We start from the raw sequence: 20,083 nt of genomic DNA, 5'->3' as shown, positions 1-20,083 counted from the left end.
TTCCTATTGACAGTTTTACTCTAAATTAATCGGTTATCTCTCAATACTTCAATATTATCAGATCTTATGTCTCTCTCTTCTGAAACACTGCTTACTGGATCAATATATCTAGATTTTGGTTTTCTTCTAGGTCTTTTCCCCGTCATCCTGGCAAAGAACACTTGTTTTCCTAACTTTCCCTTTCCCATTCTATTTAAGTGACCATAACATGTGAGATTAAGTCTGCTAAAACATTTAGGTTAGCACATTCGTGTTAACACAAGTTCTTTCTTAATATCTTAATTTTCAATATATGATACTCCCATTAATGCCATCTATTCACTCCCCTAATCTTTCTCAGAACTCTCATATAGATCTCCAGTCTTTGATCAAGTGTTTTATTTCCAGAGCTTAGATACATAAGTTAAAATTAGTTTGAATACAGCCTTATATACCATTAGTTTAGACTAATTATTCCATATAAATTTATTCATTTGACTTCCTACCACACCAGATATGCTAATTCTGTTTGTCTATTTCCCTATTTAATTTGCCATCTTTGCTAAAAATTGTGCCTAAATAGTTGAAATGTTCTATAAGTTCTCCATTCAGGATGCAGTTGATGTTTTCAATGTTTCTACATATTTCAGTATCTTTGCCTTTTATTGCAGATTTTTATTCAAGATTTATTAAAGCAGTTATTCAGCTTAGTCAGTGAATCCTGCAGACTTGTACTGTATTTATTTAGATAAATCTGTATATATATATAATGTTATCTGCACAAAGTAAACAAGATTAAATTAGTAAAGATTAACATCTCCAATTTTGATATCAGGTTTAATACCACTTTCCTTCATCACGTGATGCATATAGATGATGAATAACAGTGGAAATAATGTGTATACTCGTCTCATGCCTGATTGAACATCAAACCATCTTCCTGTACTTCTTTCAGTTTTAACTACTGACTTACAACTCACAGTTTTTTTTTTTTTTTTTATTTCAGTCATCCCTATTATATCAATCTGGTACTTATCCAATTCCTAAGCTAGCTCCATTTCTTTGCCATTCAGGCTTCTTATGTTGATAGTACCAATCTTGAACTCTGGCGATGTTGAGTTGGGGTGTGTTTCAGGGTTTGTCCCAGTACCTGACTTTTCGCTATTCATCCTGATTCCCTGGCCAAAACAATAGAGGGCCTTGTTTAACCGGGCGACATTAGAGCTGGCATGAAATTCTGTCATGTTGTACCATCATTTTTATTTGTGTTTTAAGCCAAATAGAATCCAATTTGGTCTGCTAAATCCCAAATTGCCAGCCCATCCTCAGTCGTTCAGTATCCAGGTAGATAACTAACAGGGTGCACCACGAGAAGGTGAGGATTGGACATTAGGTCAGAAGCCTTGATTGGTTCTCTGCATTCATTTAAAGGCTATGTGGAGGTCTCCTCTCAGTTATGTAGCTTTGATCCTTAAACCCCAAAATACAAAAATATTTTGGGAAAATTTGGAGAAAAGAGCAAAGCTAATAATAATGGCAAACACTTGTTGGATTTCTGCTCAGGACATGGACTGGTTATTACTAACACCATGTTCCAACATATAAATGTGCACAAATTCACATGGAGAGAAGATGCTAGGAATAAGAAAAGTCTCATTGACTATGTTATTATCGAGTGATGTTTTCGCTCTGGTGCAGGACACTAGAGTGTACAGAGGATTTGAAATTGGAAGTGATCACCATTTAGTCTTGAGCAGGATAAAATTGAATTTCATATTGAAAAGAAGAACATATAAGAAAGTTTTAAAGTGAATAAAAGTTGACAGCACTCAGATGTGGACTGCAGACTGAAATATACAAATATTATTCAAGAAAAAATGAAAGAGTTTGAGAACAGGAATCAAACCTTGGAGATTCGTTGGAAAGCTCTGAAGAAAACATTGATTGATTCAGCCAGAGAGACGTGAGGTTGTTTACAAGGATAGAAAAATCAGAACTCCATGATGGACTCAGGAAGTTAAACAGGCAGTGAAGGAAAAGAAGAAAGCATATCAAAAGCTCCAAGCAAATAAGTCAACTTCTGCTCTTAGAGAATACAGACAAATGTAAGAAAGCTAAACACTGTGTAAAACTAGCTTTAACAAATTCTTCAAATGACAAAAGTCATTTGAAGAATTTGGTAAAGAACATAGAAAATAAATATCAAGAAGTGGCAAGATATTCTGAAGATTGTTGAAGAAGCTCAGAAATGGAGGAAAGAGTGCTGTAAAAGGTATTAGAGGTGATATGAAAATGGAGAGAAAGATATCCTTGAAGTATGGAGTAATTACTTTGAAAAATTGCTAAATGAAACTAGCAGTGATGACAGCACAGTGATAAAAAACACTGATCAGGCATGCAATCAGGAATACATATCCATAGTTGAAATTGAAAAGCCAACAAAAGTCTGAAATGTGGAAAGGCAGATGGATTAGATGATATTTAACCAGAAATGCTCAAGTATGAAGGTTAAAAGTCTTACAGTGGCTGCAGTGCATAGTTCAGAGGGACTGGACAGAGGGACGAATTCCAGATGATTGGAGTAGAGCTTTCATAGTACCCATATATAAAAAGAGAAATAAAACTGAATGTGAGAATTACAGAGGTATTTCTCTACTGAGTGTTCCTGATAAGATTTATGCCAGTATACTTGAGAAACGGTTGAGAAGGATTGTGGAAGAGAAGCTTGGTGAAGAACAAGCTGAATTCAGTCCAAATAGAGGCTGTCAGGATCAGATTTTCATTTTATGACAAATTGTTGAGAAATCATGGGAACATAACAAAGATCTGTATTTACGTTTTGTAGATCTGGAAAAGGCATATGACAAGATGCCAAGAGAGAAGCTATTCAATATGCTACAGTTATATGGCATCAATGGAGCTTTATATCAAGCAATACTTAGTCTTTATTTGAGTTGTAAGTGAGCAGTTAGAATTGAAGGAAGTACAGGAAGATGGTTTAATGTTAAATCTGGTGTGAGACAAGGATGTACAATAACCCCTCTGTTATTCATTATCTATATGGATCACATTATGAAGGAAAGTGGTATTAAATTTGATATCAATTAGAGATGTTAATATCAGCTCTTTACTTTATGCGGATGATGTTATACTTCTAAATAAATCCGCTACAAGTCTGCAAGATTCTCTGACCAAAATGAATAACTGTTGTAATAGATATGGTATGAACGTCAGCAATAAAAAGACAAAGACAATGAAAATAGGCAGAAGCACTGAAAATATGAACTGCATTGTGAATGGAGAACCTATAGAACAAGTAAAACATTTCAGCTACTTAGGCATGATTTTTAGTGAAGATGGTAAATTAAATATGGAAATAGACAACAGAATCAACAAAGCTGGTATGGTAGGAAGTCAATTGAATAAATTTATATGGAATAAGAGAGAAATTATCCAAAACACTAAATTAGCTGTATACAAGACAGTATTCAAGCCAATTTTAACTTATAGATCTGAGAGCTGGGTCAGAAGTGAAACACTTGACCAAAGACTAGAGACCTCAGATATGAGATTCCTGAGAAAGATTAGGGGCATGAACAGATGGCATCAATGGCAATATCATATTAAAAACGAGGATATTAGGAAAGAACTTGACATTGTCAGCATCCAGGAATACGTTAGCAGAGCTAATCTCAGGTGGTATGGTCACTTAAACAGAATGGGCGAGGAAAGATTAGCAAAACAAGTGTTCTCTGCCAGGTTGGCAGGAAAAAGACCCAGAGAAGACCAAGATATAGGTGGATTGATATGGTAAAAAGTGCCTTAGAAGATAGAAATATAAGATCTGATAATCCTTGTTGAGCCTTGACAGGTAATAGATTGATTTGGAGTAAAATTGTAGATTGGAAGTTAGTAATGATGTGAATTTTTCATGTAGTACTATCATATCCTGTACACCCCCTTGAGGGTAAATGTCAGGAATTTGATTCTGATGGTGATGACTTACAACTCAAATATAGGTACAGTATTATCTATTGCTTGATATAAGGTCACATTGATACCATATAACTGTAGCATTTTGAACAGTTTTTCTCTTGATTTGGCACATTTGTCATATGTTTATTTATTTATTTATTTATTTTTTTTTTTTTTTTCAGATCTACAAAACTTATCCTTGTTATATTTCCATGATTTTCAACTATTTGTCTTGAAATGAAAATTTTATCTTAACAACCTCATTCTTCCCCTCCACGAATTTCCTTAGCCTTTTTCAAGTATACTTGCATAAAACTTGTTAGGAACCCTTAGTAGGGAAATTCCTCTGTAATTTTCACATTCAGTTTTATTTCCATGAAAGAACTCTAATCAATTATTCCTGCAGAGGTTTTTGTGGTTAAGAAGTTCAATATAATTATTCGGTTTTGTGACTACATGTTTATTAAAGAAAACTGTTTTTAAAACTAAACAAGTACTAAAAACAACATCCGACAAGTTTCATTAGTCATCAGACTAATGTCTTCAGGGGAAAGAGAACTAAAAGTTTAAAGCACAGACTACTAGAAATTGCGAAAATTAGTTCATTTGTTGGTATTGTGAACATCTAAACAGTTCGTTAAAAAACCGAATAAGAGATCTATACAACCGTTAATGCATGTTAGCTGTGTCCAAGGTGTTAAAAACAGGTGCCACCTGTTTTTAACACTCTCCTGTCGCTGTTAGTCATTTTCGGCAGCTGCTCTGTGTGTTTTCCTGCACTAATGGTGCCACAATGTCTCTTTTTGTTGATCACATTGCTAACTGTTGATTTTGGATTCTCCAGTTGAGCGGCAATAGCACGTATGGACATGCCACCAGTGTGACAGCCCACAATGACACCTATCTCGAAGTCACTGAGTTCACATCGTGTTGCCATACCACCTGTATTCAACTGCTATGTATTCCTACTATCTGTACACCAGTTTTTATCTTGTTAACCACCCTGGAATGCTCCACGACTTCAAATAACAAGGGTGTCCAGATGATTATTGGTAGATAGTTCATTTGACTTCATACGGAAAGAAGAATGAGACAAACATACAGGAGTAAGATGCATGGCATTAGAACAGTTGTTAAAGAATTATTACTCTAAAAACTATTTAAGTAATATCAGTGTGCTTTTAGTTTGTAAATAACTATACTTTTTTTAAAATTATTTTATGTTGGTTATATCTGTGCTTTCTAAAATTGACATACACACTTCCTTTTATCTTTTGAATAGGTCAGCGTTTATTTACAGAATTGGTCACATGTTTTAACTTATGTTAATAAAGCAGAAGCCACACCTGAAGTTGCTGAGGTGAGGTAGTTTTATCCATAAATTAGTTTCTTCATTTTATAATAACGTGATTACAATATGTTTCGCTTCATTGTTTTATGGTTTCACACCAAAATGATGAGAATTCTAGATTTTTTGAGGCTACTTTTTAGAAAGGATAGGTACTATTATTATACCTAAATGGACCTATGCTTTCAACCAGGAGGCTTAGGTCCATCTAGGATGATAATGGAATAAACTCATTAAGCAAACTCATGCTTTATACCTTTACAGCACAGAGACTGAGACCTCTATGAGAATTCTGAGAAATTAGCGGAGTGAGCAGATGGCATCAATGGCAGTATAAAATTGATAAAACCAACATAAAATTGAATATGATGCTGAGGAATGAAACTGGAGCACCACCAGAAAGAATACAATCCTATGTTATTTTCACATTTTTCAACTCAAAGAGAAAGGAAAAAAAAAAGCATGTATCTGTTTTCCTTCTCTTCTTTACTGTCTTATCTTGTCATCAAATTCCTGATATACCCTCAGGGAGTGTACAGAATGATTAAGTGATAGTAATACATGAAAACACTAGACCATTACTAACTTCCTATGAACAATTTTCCTCCAAATTACTCTCACTTGTCAAGACCCCAACATTATCCAATCTTATATTTGTCTTTCAAGGCACTTTTCTGTATCAGTCCATCTACATCTTGGTCTTTTTTCTGCCAACCTGGCATGGAGCCCTTGTTTTGCTAACCCTTCCTCTTTCATTCTATTTAAGTGACCATACCACCTGAGATTATCTCTACTAACACATTTCTGAATGCTAACAATGGCAAGTTGTTTTCTAATATCCTGATTTTTAATGTAATACTGCCATCTGTTCACTCTGCTAATCGTTCTCAGAATTCTCATATCTGAGGTCTCTAGTCTCTGATCAAAAGTTTATTTCTAACCCAGCTCTTAGATACATAAGTTAAAATTGGTTTGAACAGTCTTGTATATAGCTATTTAGTGTTTTTTCTAATTTCTTTCTTATTCTATATAAATTTATTCAGCTGAACTTCCTATCATACCAGCTTTGTTGATTCTGTTGTCTGTTTTCATATTTAATTTACCATCTTCACTAAAAATGATGTCTAAGTAACTGAAATGTTTTACTTGTTCTATAGGTTCTCCATTCAGGAACCTTCATATAAACATACCTTTCCATTAATAAAGTTGATGTTTTCAATGTTTCTGCCTATTATCATTATTTGTACCTTTTTATTGCTGAATTTCCTACCAAATTTATTACAACAATTTATTCAGTTTAGTTACAGACTTATGTTGGATTTATATGTAGGTTTTTGTGGTTAAGCAGTTCTGTAGAAAGTTTTCAGTATTGAGATCACATTGTAATATAAGGAGTTTATTAAAAAGAAACAATATTATATTACAATGTCTCAATAGCAAAAAAAAAAATTGTGCTGGATTCATTTAGAAGTATAACATCATCTGTATAAAATAAAGAGCTAAGATTAGCATTGCCAATTTTGATATCAGATTTAATACCACATTTTCTTACAGATAATAAATAACAGTGGAGATAATGTGCACCCTTGTTGCACACCTGATTTAGCATCAAACCATCTTCCTGTACCTCCAATTCTAACTGCTGACTTACAGCTTAAATGGAGACTGTGTGATGCTTGATATAATGTCCCATTTACACCATATAACTGTAGTATTTTGAAGACCTTTTCTCTTGGCACCTTGTCATATGCCTTTTTCAGATCAAGAAAACTTAAATACAAATCCTTGTTATGTTCACAAGATTTCTCGATTTCTCAACTATTTGTCTTAATGAAAAAATCTGATTCTGACATCCTCTGTTTGTTCTAAACTCAGCTTCTACTTTATTATTAGGGAGGGAGGGAGGGCATCTACTCTACAGCCCTCCATTTCCACCACTCAGTCTACCAACTAAAGCAAATTGCATCATCTACACCAATGCCATCTACTGTCCACTACCACCACTTGTAATTTGACAGACAATCACAAACATCCATGCCCATAGTGGGATTCGAACCCGCAGCCTTTTGGCTAGAGAGCAGATACGCTAACCACTCACCCAATCTACTTCTGCAAGTTTCCCCTTCACAATTTGTCTCAGCCATTTCTTAGGTATATGCTTGCATAAATCTTATCAGAAACACTCAGTAAGGAAATTCCTCTGTAATTCTCACATTCAATTTACTTCCCTTTTTATAGATAGGTACTATAAGTGCTCTACTCCAATCAACTGGAATAAGACCCTCTGACCAAGCCTTCTGAATGCACTGCAGCTGCTGTAAAACTATTATACCTCCATATTTGAGCATCTCTCGCCGAATTTCGTTGGTGTGGTTGGCCAAGTGGTTAACATATCGACTCTCCAGCCAAAAGGCTACGTGTTCGAATCCCGTCATGGGCATAGATGTTGTGGTTGTCTGTGAAAATACTAGTGGTGATGGCTGGCAGTAGATGGCGCTGGTGTGGATGATGGTAGTTACTGTTCATTGTAGTTGGTGGATTGAGTGGTGGAGACGGAGTTTTAGAGTGGGTACTCTCCCTCGATGAGTCTTTGGACTCCCTGGAGTCCAAAGACTCCACATATAATAATAATAATAACAATAATAATTTCATCTACTTCAGCTGACTTTCCACATTTCAGGTTTTTTATAGCTTTTTCAAATACCTATATATATTCTTAATTGCATTCCTGTTTTATTTTAGCATTTTAGACCACTATGCTGTCACTACCTGTTACATTTAAAGCTTTAAAAGTAATTACTCCAAACATCTAGCATATCTTTATCTTCAGATTTTCTGATTTGTTTTAAAATACTCTTTCCCTGTTTCTGAGCTTTTCAATAGCCTTCAGAATATTTTACCACCTTCCTGATATTTATTTCTTATGTTCTTACCAAAGTCTTCCCATGACTTTTGTTTAGCTAGTTTTACATAGTGCTTCACTTTGTCACATTTTTTCTCTGTATTCTCTAAGAGCACTAGTTGACTTACTTGCTAGAAACTATCAATTGCTTTATTTTTTTTGACTACTTCTTTAATTTCCTGAATCTTTTTTTCTAATTTTTCTATCCTTGCAGATCACCTCGCTACATGCCTCTCTGGTCAATCAATGTTTACTTCAGGGTTTGTCACTGGATCTCCAGGGTGTCGTTCTCGTTTTTAAACTCTTTCATTTTCCCCTGAATAACGTTTGTGTATATAGTTCATTTCTGAAAACTGCTCAACTTTGTTTTTTAAAACTTTCTTACACACTCTTCTTTTCAGTGTGAAATTCAATTTTATCCTGCTCTAAACTACATAGTAATCACTTCCTATTTGAAATCTTCTGTATACTCTTGAGCCCTGAACCACTGGGAAAATAGCTATCAACTACAGGGTGATTCTAAATTATTGTCAAGATTTCCGTGAGCTATAATTTTCAAATCGGAAACAAAAAAATAAAACTGCTTACAGAATATGAAAGTGTAATTTAAAAATTTTTATTACCTATAGAATTAATACTGTAGAATGTTAAACAACTTCTTCAACATATGTGCCTTTTATGGCACATAAGATGTACGAGCAATAATCAATTTCCTTCCAACTGTTCTCCAACATTTCTGGTGTAACTGTTTCTGTCACAACAACAATTCTGTTTGCTAGTGGATTTTTATGGGCTTCAAAAAATGCTTCCTGGATTCAATCAACATCTTCCTGCGAAGTGCTCGGTCTTCCCACTCCTTTTTGGTGTTGAACACTATCGGTAACCATTTTGAAGTATGACATGATATTATCTCCCAAACATTAGTAAGTTGAGTACAGGGTTGCCAAATAAAACATTTTGAATTACACTTTCAGATTCTGTAAGCAGTCTTATTTTGTTGTTTCCGGTTTGAAAATTATAGGCCACGGAAACCCCGACAGTAATTTAGAATCACCCTGTATAACATTGTCAATGAGACTTTTCTTATTTCTTGCATGTTCTCTCTCTCCATGTGAATTTGTGCACATTTTTATGTTGACACATGGTGTTATTAATAACTAATCCATGTTCTGAACAGAAATCCAGCAGGAATGTACTATTATTATTAGCTTTGCACTTTTTGGAAATTCTTCCAAAACGTTTCAGTATGTTGTCTGATAATCATTTTCTACTTTGCTATTTAGATCCACAAGGACCAACTTTTCCTTTTTTTCTTTGTGCCAGCTGCTTTCTGTAATGCCTCAAAAAATACTGTTTTATCTTATGTTCTTTAATAGAGCCTGGTTCAGTCATGTTATGTCATCAATTTTATTTATTAAATTTTTATTAATTAATTTAATAATTTTAACAATTACAGCCAACCAACTGAGTCATAATTATCATGATGCAATCCATGTGATTAACGAATAACCGATGAAATATATATTTCTAAATATCTTTTCTTGACATGAATTAAAAATTAGAGTTAGTCAAGTTGTGAGCTGTACTGGCCTGTAAAATAATTTCCTTTTCTCTTACAGGAAGTTCCTTTAATTAAATTTAAAATCTTCCAAGTTGTCTTGCTAATATGATTACTGATCTATAAAATTCCTTGTCAGCCAACTAACTTTATTTAAATAACTTTCATGTCTTACACATATAGCAGATTATATATAGAATTTTATTCAAAAACTCCAGTATATTTAAGCAACATTAAAAAGATGAAGACAAGAAAACAGGGGGTAAAAACAGGAAAAGAAAAAAGTAGAAACATTGAAAGCATCAACTACATGCTGAATGGAGAAACTATAGCACAAGTAAAACATTTCAGCTAATTAGGCACACTTTTTAGTGAAGATGACAAATTAAATGTTGTACCATCATTTTTTATTTTGGTTTAACCAATAAGAATACAATTTGGTCGGCTAAATCCCAAATTGCCAGCCCATCCTCGTTCGTTCAGTATCAAAGTAGATACCCAACAGGGTGCACCACGAGAAGGTGAGGATTGGACATTAGGTCAGAAGCCCTGGTCGGTTCTCCGCATTCCTTTAAAGGCTATGTGGAGGTCTCCTCTCAGTTATACAGCTTTGACCCTTAAGGCAGCAGGAGTAGATGATATTCGACCAGAAATGCTGAAGTATGGTGGTATAAGAGTCTTACAGTGGCTGCACTGCATAGTTCAGAAAGCCTGGACAGAGGGACGAATTCCTGATGATTGGAGTAGAGCTCTCATAGTACCCATATATAAAAAGGGAAATAAAACTGAATGTGAGAATTACAGAGGTATTTCCCTACTGAGTGTTCCTGGCAAGATCTATGCAAGTATACTTGAGAAACAGTTGAGAAGAATTGTGGAAGAAAAGCTTGGTGAAGAACAAGCTGGATTCAGGCCAAATAGAGGCTGTCAGGATCAGATCTTCACTTTACGACAAATAGTCGAGAAAGCATGGGAATATAACAAAGATCTGTATTTAAGTTTTGTCGATTTGGAAAAGGCATATGACAAGGTGCCAAGAGAGAAGCTATTCAATACGCTGCAGTTATATGGTGTCAATGGGGCATTATATCAAGCAATACTTAGTCTTTATTTGAGTTGTAAGTCAGCAGTTAGAATTGAAGGAAGTACAGGAAGATGGTTTAATGTTAAATGTGGTATGAGACAAGGATGTACATTAATCCCTCTGTTATTCATTATCTATATGGATCACATTATGAAGGAATGTGGTATTAAACCTGATATCAAAATTGGAGATGTTAATGTCAGCTCTTTGCTTTATGCAGATGATGTTATACTTCTAAATAAATCCGCTACAAGTCTGCAAGATTCTCTGACTAAATTGAATAGCTGTTGTAATAGATATGGTATGAAGGTCAGCAATAAAAAGACAAAGACAATGAAAATAGGCAGAATCATTGAAAATGTCAACTGTGTTGTGAATGGAGAATCTGTGGAACAAGTAAAACATTTCAGCTACTTAGGCACGATTTTTACTGAAGATGGTAAATTCAATATAGAAATAGACAACAGAATCAGCAAAGCTGGTATGGTGGGAAGTCAGTTGAATAAATTCATATGGAATAAAAAAGAAATTAGTCGGAAAACTAAATTAGCTGTATACAAGACAGTGTTCAAACCAGTTTTAACTTATGGATCTGAGAGCTGGGTCAGAAGTAAAACACTTGACCAAAGACTAGAGACCGCAGATATGAGAGTCCTGAGAAAGATTAGAGGCGTGAACAGATGGCATCAATGGCAATATCATATTAAAAATGAGGATATTAGGAAAGAACTTGACATTGTCAGCATCCAGGAATGTGTTAGCAGAGCTAATCTCAGGTGGTATGGTCACTTAAATAGAATGGGAGAGGAAAGATTAGCAAAACAAGTGTTCTCTGCCAGGTTGGCAGGAAAACGACCCAGAGGAAGACCAAGATATAGGTGGATTGATACGGTACAAAGTGCCTTAGACGATAGAAATATAAGATCTGATAATGTTGGAGTCTTGACAAGTAACAGACTGATTTGGAGGAAAATTGTAGATAGGAAGTTAGTAATGATGTAGTTTTTTCATGTAGTACTGTCATATCCTGTACACCCCTTGAGGGTACATGGCAGGAATATGATGATGATGATGACATTTTAAGAAATTAAAAGCCACTATATTCAAAAAATATCCCCGAATGTATTGCCATTCACAAACGCTCATGCATGCGTCCAAGCCGAACGCATGGATACTTGCTGCGCATACATTCGCCATTGTCATGAGAAACATCAACAATGTGGAGCAAGTGACAAACGAATGCTATTTTTTTTTTGTTTTACTGGCAATAATCAGTAAGTAAAGAACAATTGATTAAATTTTTTTCTCTCGAATTTTGAAAAGTTTATTAAGAACTAAAATTAATTTTTATTTACATGTTATTTTATAATTTTCTTAAGGAACCATGGCCAAATGTGCAGTTAAATAATATGTAAATAATAATTTATTATTTGTAGTAATCCTTGCTATGTCAAACAGATGCCAATGGAAAGACGATTATGTTGCTTATGGATTTACTTGTGCAACAGAGAAAGACAGTACTCAAAGATCACAATGCATTTTATGTTGCAAAATATTTTCAAACTCCAATCTTAAACCGTCAAAGTTGTTAGAACATTTCAACAATCAGCATGGTGGTAAAGCTGCAGGACATAACACTTAATGTCTTGCAGTCTAAGAAGGCATGATTCGATAGCAGCAGTACCATTACAAAATTTGACTCTGTGGTAGTTCAGAAGCTTTTGCTAGAAGCTTCTTATCAGGTGGCATATCTGTGCATAATGAAAAAAAAGCCTCATACAATAGCTGAAGAATTGGTAAAACCATGTGCATTGGAAATTGTGAAGATTGTATTAGGTTTTGAAGCACATAAGAAAATTCAGCAGATTCCATTATCAAATGATGTGATTCAATCATGCATTCAAGACATCAGTCAGGATATTTTACTGCAAGTAGTACAAGATATTAAAACCAGTCCTCTAAAAGTGTGTATTCAATTGGAAGAGTCAACTGACATTGATAATTGTTGCTTTGCAGTGAGTTTTTATTTTTTGTGCGATACATAAAGGAAAAGGAAATTTTGGAAGAATTTTTATTTTGTGATCAACTAGAACTGACAGCAAAAGGAATTGATGTTTTTAATCACATTAAAAACTTTTTCTTGAGACATCAAATACCAATGGATGTGATTAGCTCAAAATATATTGATGGTACACCTGCAATGTTAGGCAATAATTCCGTTTTTTTTTTTGTGCCTATATCAAAAAAGAAGTATCATAAGTTACAATAACACATTTCATGTTGCACCCCCATGCACTTGCATCCAAAACTTTGCTAGAGAACTTTAAAAAAATATTTAACTACAGTGGTAAACATAGTAAATTATATTCGAGGACAGGTGCTTAATCATCATATCTTTCATGCTTTTTTGCAAAGAAATCTGTGCTAACCATAGTGTGCTTCTTTATCACACTGACATAAGATGGCTCCCCAAGTGATGTATGCTTAGCAGGGTTTTTGAAATGCACGAGGAGATTATTCAGTTTCTTACTAACCACAATTGTAATTTAGTTCAAGACTTTGAAAGAAGAGATGCGGTAATTCGATTGGCCTACTTAGCAGATATTTTTGCTCACCTAAATGAATTAAATATATCAATACAAGGGTATGATAAGAACATAATAACATCTAGTGAAAAATTATTTGCTTTTATTGAAAAACTAAAAATTCGGATATGTCGAGTTCAAAATGGTAATTTTGCAAACTTTCCCTTGCTTGATAAAATTGTTCTGGAAAACGAAAAAAAAAAAAAAAAAATTGGTGGTGATTGAGAGTAAGTCATTTATGTATTGGAGAAAGAACAGGTAGATGATAGGACAGAAATCCTAAAGCACTCTTACATTGGTGGTGGTGGTGGTGGTGAAACTTAAACATAACATAACATCAGCCATTCTAAACCAGTAGAATCCATACTGGTAGTTGATAACTGGTATGTCTAGGTAGCCAAGAAATTAACTGTTGGTTACTTTCTCTGTTATTTTGGAGAGGATTGAGGTAATTGCAATAAGATGGTAGTTTGAAAGTAGACTTTTATATCCTCTCTCTTTTTTTTGGAATAGGTTGGATATGTACTTGATTTTATGCATTAAGATAAGTGCTAGCAGAGTATAAAAGATTGTAGATACAGTATAGGACAGATATTAGCTCTGTAGCAAAGTGTTTGAGTACACCTGGAGAGATGCTATGGGGATCTGAACACTTTTGGTCTAAGCTATTTAGTATTCTTGTGATCAGTGACAGTGGTGCCATCTGGCTGACAGATGGGCAGAATTGCAGCTGGTCTTTGCAAGTGACCAGATGGCTCAGTTGCCATTTGGACAGGAGGTAAGTTTTCTGCTGTTGGTCCTTTGGTTGTTTTGCATTTATTATGCATTTCAGCCCAGGTCTAGTATACAGCTGGATTTCTTGATGCAAGCCATCCGTGACAAGCTGAGTTTTTTCCCTTCTGCCATCTAAGTGGCAGGAGGAAATCATAGGTTCAGAAAAAACTGTGTACCACTACTTTGGTACACCTTTTTCTGAACCTATGATTGGAAAGCTGATGGAAATCTTGGGTGTTGTGAGGAATGAAGGCCTTTATGCTAGTAGAGATCATTTCTGTGACTCTCTCAGAGCAGGTGTTTGAATTATTAGAACAGAAGCAGTATTCTAACTATGGAAAGGAAGAGTGGACATTTCGCATGTTATCTGACTTGCCATCTTTATGATACTAATGGGCACAAAGTTGGGAATAATTTGGAGGATATTTTGTGAGAGAGGAAACTTGTACAAGATTGTGATCTGAGTTACTAAGAGGAGGAGATAACCTCAGCAGCATATATGGACTCAGAACTTGGCAGAGAGTCGTCAGGAATTCAGGTTGGTAGATATTGGGTCATCACTTATAGCAAATTATTCTGCATCTTGTCCAGCTGGATCATTTGTGGTGGGAACCATTCAGAGTTGTGAACAGTGAAGTCACTGTTCTAATGATTCTGTATTTATTTGACATTCTCTAGCAATCAATGTCAGATCTCACAAAGGCACAGATGCCACTCATGTGGTAAAAGAAATAATGCATTGGCAAGTTGCCAACTCAATGCCATCAAAAAACTATACAAAGATAGCAGTTTAGTCATCATTTCTGATATAGGGAGTGCTGATAAAGGGAGTGCTACTGTTTTCTTAATACCAGTGAATATAATAGAAAAATGGACATCATTCTCAGAGACTGCAGTCTACAGACTTTTAGATTACAATCCCACCAAATCTTAGATCATAAAATTAAAAAGTCTGCACAAAAAGTTTCTTCCTGGCCTCCTGAAATCACAAAAAAAAATTTTAACCCTTCAATCCCCCAGATATATGGATTACCAAAAATACACAAACTCAATTTCCTCCTAAGACCTACAGTAGATGCTACAGATTCCCCATGCTACAAATTAGCAATCAGTCAGCAAGCTCTCTTACCCTCTCACTGGTCATACCACTTACTATATAAAAAAACTGTCTATTTTTGAGATTTTAATTTTAAATAATACAGATATTTTAGTTAGCTTTGATATCACCTCACTATTTATCAATATCCTCTTAAATGACACTGTATCACTTATGAAGGAAGTTTTTCCTCCTAATATTACTGATCTGTTTTCCTCTGCTATCTATTCTGGATTTTTCTTGGAAGCACAAACTTTATAAATAGATAGAGGGTACCTCTACATGTTCTCCCCTCTCACCGTCCTTGCCAGTTTTCTTATGGAATGTTTTGCAAAAACAAACTTTTGACTCGGTCCCTCTCAAACCTTCTATCTGGTTAAGATATGTGGATGATGTGTTCTCCATTTGGCCTCATAGCCCAGATACATTAGACTCTTTCCTCTCTCACCTCAATAGGCTTCATCATAGAATCCCATTCACCAGGAAAAAGAAACTAATAATAAGTTTTCCTTTCTAGACACCTTGGTAGCATGTCCTTTTATTGATGCAGCTGCAGTTTGGATTTCTATTAGGTGAAGGTCTACACTAGATGTTTGTAAGTGATGGTTTACATCATTTATGCCATGGATGTTAGTGAAGTGGATGTGAAAGCTTTTTTTAAGGGGGGGATTTGTATTATTTTTTGATTTGTTTTCATTAAAATTGGTTTTCGAGGGAGGTTTATTTTAAACACTTTGGCACACTCATTGTTTGTTTCATTATTGATTATGAATGTAATGAAAAGATAAAGTAGAGATGGTGAGAGGAGATAGACTCTTGGACATGACACTCATACAGAGAGCAGTCAGTCACCTTGCCATAATGTGGTCTCATCAGTGCCTCTACATACTACTACTTGGACTTCCCCCTCCAGACATTAACTGGCAGGGTATGTAGTTAGTAGGATTATGCGTCATCTGACCAGGAAGCCTCCTGACTCCTTACTAGCATGTTTGTGCTCACATAATACCTATTATCCAGCCTGCAGCACCACTTTTTTTTTACTGCTGTATCCTTGAAATGGAGGGTTTTGTGGTCTATGTTTAGTATGCCCTTGAAGAATAGGTTGTTTTTTCTCCAAACCCTGCTTTGGAGGCCACTCACCACTTTAGGTTTCAAATAAGTAAAGGTGTTTCAGTGGGTGATAATCATCTACCACCTAGTGGATCTAGTTGGCATTTCCTCTAACTATGAAAATAATCTTTTAGAGATAATTTCTGTGACTCACTCAGAACAGGTGTTTTAATCAGTAGAACAAAAGCAGTAGTCTGAGCATGGAAAAGGTTGGACACTCTCCAATATCAGAAGATATCTTTTGCAACAGATTGCTTGCTAGGTACAGCAGAGTAAATTTTTTTGAAAATAGGCCATGCAATGAGAATGCATAGGTGAGAGTCAGAGGCTGTATATTGTGCATTACCAACCCTATTACTGGTTTTATATAAATAGAAGTGACTAAAAGTCCAAAATATGAGATCTGACAACATCAATGACCTAACAAATAGTAGATTTAATTTGGAAGAAAATTGTTGATAGCAGTTAATAATAATGTAAACTTGTAGCATGCTCTACATCCTTTGAGGATGTATATCAAGAATTTGATTATGATGTTTTCCTGATAATGAGAAGTAGTTGAATCCTTTGAGATTATTTTTTTTTTTTTATGAAATATCAAGAGTATCAAGATTTTATATAAACTTGTTTGTTATATATCTCATCAATTATTTTTCTAACTTTAATAATCTAATTGTTATTACAATGTTAAGGTTACATTACATTGCTGATTTAATTTCATAGAGATATTAAAATTTTCTTCATTTTACTAATCAAGTTTTATTTTTGAGAATAATTATTTCCCAATTTTACATTATAGGGACATGGAAAAGACACAAATCAGGTTGTGTTAACTAAGCTACGATGTGCTGCTGGACTAGCTGAACTTGCAACAAAGAAATACAAATCTGCAGCAAAAAACTTCTTACAGGCTAGTTTTGACCATTGTGACTTTCCTGATGTGAGTTGAGTCATACCAACTACTACTGAGTATTGTTTGGCAATAGAATGTTAAGTAGTAAAAACTTACATTTGCTACCAGTCTTTTTGACTAGCACTAAATGTTTTTTATGTTACTTCTGTGAGATATTTTTCATTAGTCTTGAATCAATATTGTAGATGGATGGAGCAAATATGTGTGTGTGCGTGCGCATGCATGCAATTGTGAGAAAGAAAAACAAGACAAACAAGTTGCTTTTTGTAGAATTCATACTAGTTCCTTAGAGCATAAATACTTAGATCATTAGTGTTTGATATAATAATTCACAATTATAACTGGAAGATACATAAACAGTCACACTATTGCTTAGCCCAGCAATACATCATCTGTAAATTACTGATGCATAGGTCGTGATTATTTGTTCCAGTGACAGAGCTCTTGCAAGAGAACTCAGTTATCTACCACACTTTTTTTTTAGTTAATATTAGTAATCTTTGTAAAATAGATAAAATACTGTATCCCACCCACAAGCATACTATATCTCCATCCGCTATATTCAGGGCATGTCAAAAAAGACAAAGTGCTAAATAAATATAATATTCACATTGCTTTTATTAAACCACAACAAATTAACAACTGTTTTCTTTTCTCCTAAGAATGAACTCTATCCTTTGTCACATCCAAGAGTTTATGAAGTGCAGTCTTAGCCTCCTATGTACTGACATGTAATTTAACATCTATTCTTGGAGAATATAAGAAATACTGTATAAGGAATATAAGAAATACATATGTCACCATTACATGCCAGGAGACTGGCAGCCCACATTATAGACACCTCCTCCCTCACACATAATTAAATGCAGGAAAACTGTGGTACTACATAGAAGCCATTAGATCAGGGGTCACCAAACTTCTTTGATTGTCGACCCCTTCAAGAGTTTCTGATATTTTATCGACCCCCTCTATTTTACTATTACGTAATTATAATAGGACAAGCAAAAAAGATGCTTATGTGAGTTTTTAGATTGTTTATTTTATGGTTAAAGTGTTTATTGTATGTATAATATAGTATATATTATTATATTGGCTTAACGGCAAAGGGATACGTTTTTATTTTTGACGTCCTTTTTAACATTACATATTTGATAGGAGGGATAAATAATATGTAAAATATAAAATTTAATTTAGATAACAAAATAACAATAATACAATCTTCCTTATATATATGTGTGTGTATATATATATATATTAAATGAAGGGGATATTAAATCCCAGATTCGACATGAAACTCTTTGATGAGTTTCTTATTTGGCTTTGAAATAATGTGGGATTTAATATCCCCTTCGTTTAAATAATGAAAATAAGACTTTTATTAACTTAGTAGACAATTTACTAACGTTGTCAATGTGAAGGGTGTGCTTCGTGACTCTTGACAAGATTAGAAATGTTCAGTTCAAAATTAGTAAGTTTCATCCTTAAATCGCCACAGAATTCTATATCTAGCTTATTTCTTTGTTTTCTTAAAATGGAATTAACATGACTAAAACCAGCTTCAACCATGTACGCACCGGCTGGGCGGGAACCACCGACATCCGTTTATTGGTAAATACGTCATTTTGGCCTACTTGATTGGCCTCCGTAACTATTCTCATGACCTTGCTCCATCTTACAAGTCCTATTCATGTCACTGTTCCCACAATTCACTTTTAATTGCGTTGTCATTCAGGATGGAAGTAATCCAAGTTAACCGAATTAAATATTACCCATACAATGATGTCTTATATTTTTCTATCGAGCCCGAATCGACCCCTAACAATGTTATATCGACCACTTTGGCGACCACTGCATTAGATGCTCAATCAGCATTAGTATCGACACATTACCCAAACCATAAAACTTGCATTAATAAAAAAATTAATTTACCAAAAAAACTTATAATCATTGTAAGATTGATCCAGCCCTAGAGGACACCATGATAGGGTATTGGTTCTTTTGTTCTTTATAATTTCGAAGTAACTACTGAATTGTTTCAGTAGTTACTTGAATGTGATGACAACTGTCTTTTTCTCCTTTCGGGTTTGGTTTGAAATCAAGTGAAATATTAGTATCTTAATGAATTGTTGTTTCGAATTGTCAGTATATTTAAAAAAAAAAGATTAATATGAATAAACTATACATTTTTTACTTTAAAAGAAATATAGGCAGTCAAACTTACATAAATTTGAACTTACGCATATTACTGTGAAAAGACTAGAAAAATGGTGAATTATAAAAATTTTACTTAACATCTCTTATGTTATTTGCATGCCATCTAATGGCTCTTCTGCAAGGCAACTAACCCATGTGTGCACTTTCCTCAGTTGTCTTTCAGCACAGCATGCTATATTTTTACTATTTTAGAGCTGTATGTTTTTAGTGTGCATGGATCCTAATGCTTCACTGCTCTTAAAAGAGAAACATGATGCAGTAGCCTGTAATCTAGAGATTTATGAAGAGAAAAATACACTAGTGTTAAGTCATCTCTTTCATAAGAAAAGTCGAACAGCCAAAATAAAATTTCTTTAAAAGTTTTTCTGGTTTTCATACTTTTATACTGTATTATATTATATTATTTTGCATTAATAATATTTTATATTGCATATTGAAATAATAATATTACATATTGAAACCCAATCTGTGTGAATTCTGTCACTGAAACTAAACAGAAATCACCTTTAAAACATGCTGATGCACTACTACATACTCTTACT

At 34.3% G+C, this 20,083-nt stretch overlaps 1 protein-coding gene across 4 annotated transcripts in view; it reads left to right on the top strand.

Annotated features, from left to right (window-relative positions):
- The window catches only part of CSN1b (COP9 signalosome subunit 1b), a 279,185-nt gene that overhangs the window by 63,767 nt on the left and 195,335 nt on the right, over nt 1-20,083 (top strand). For all 4 annotated transcript variants that reach the window (XR_016549486.1, XM_090404906.1, XM_090404895.1 and 1 more), the window contains exons 6-7: nt 5,237-5,314; nt 17,214-17,354. Coding sequence is in view for 3 of the 4 variants with exons in the window: in XM_090404906.1 (XP_090261032.1) it covers nt 5,237-5,314; nt 17,214-17,354 (219 nt within the window). In the remaining variant the exon portion in view is untranslated. The remainder of the gene's footprint in view (nt 1-5,236; nt 5,315-17,213; nt 17,355-20,083) is intronic.

Source organism: Typopeltis vanoorti, chromosome 2 (genome assembly GCF_054136105.1).
Source record: "Typopeltis vanoorti isolate ZY-2024b chromosome 2, IOZ_Tvanoo_1.0, whole genome shotgun sequence".
In the NCBI taxonomy this organism is placed as follows: domain Eukaryota; kingdom Metazoa; phylum Arthropoda; class Arachnida; order Uropygi; family Thelyphonidae; genus Typopeltis; species Typopeltis vanoorti.
Note: the sequence above shows the minus strand (reverse complement) of the source record. Positions and strands in the feature narration are given on the sequence as shown.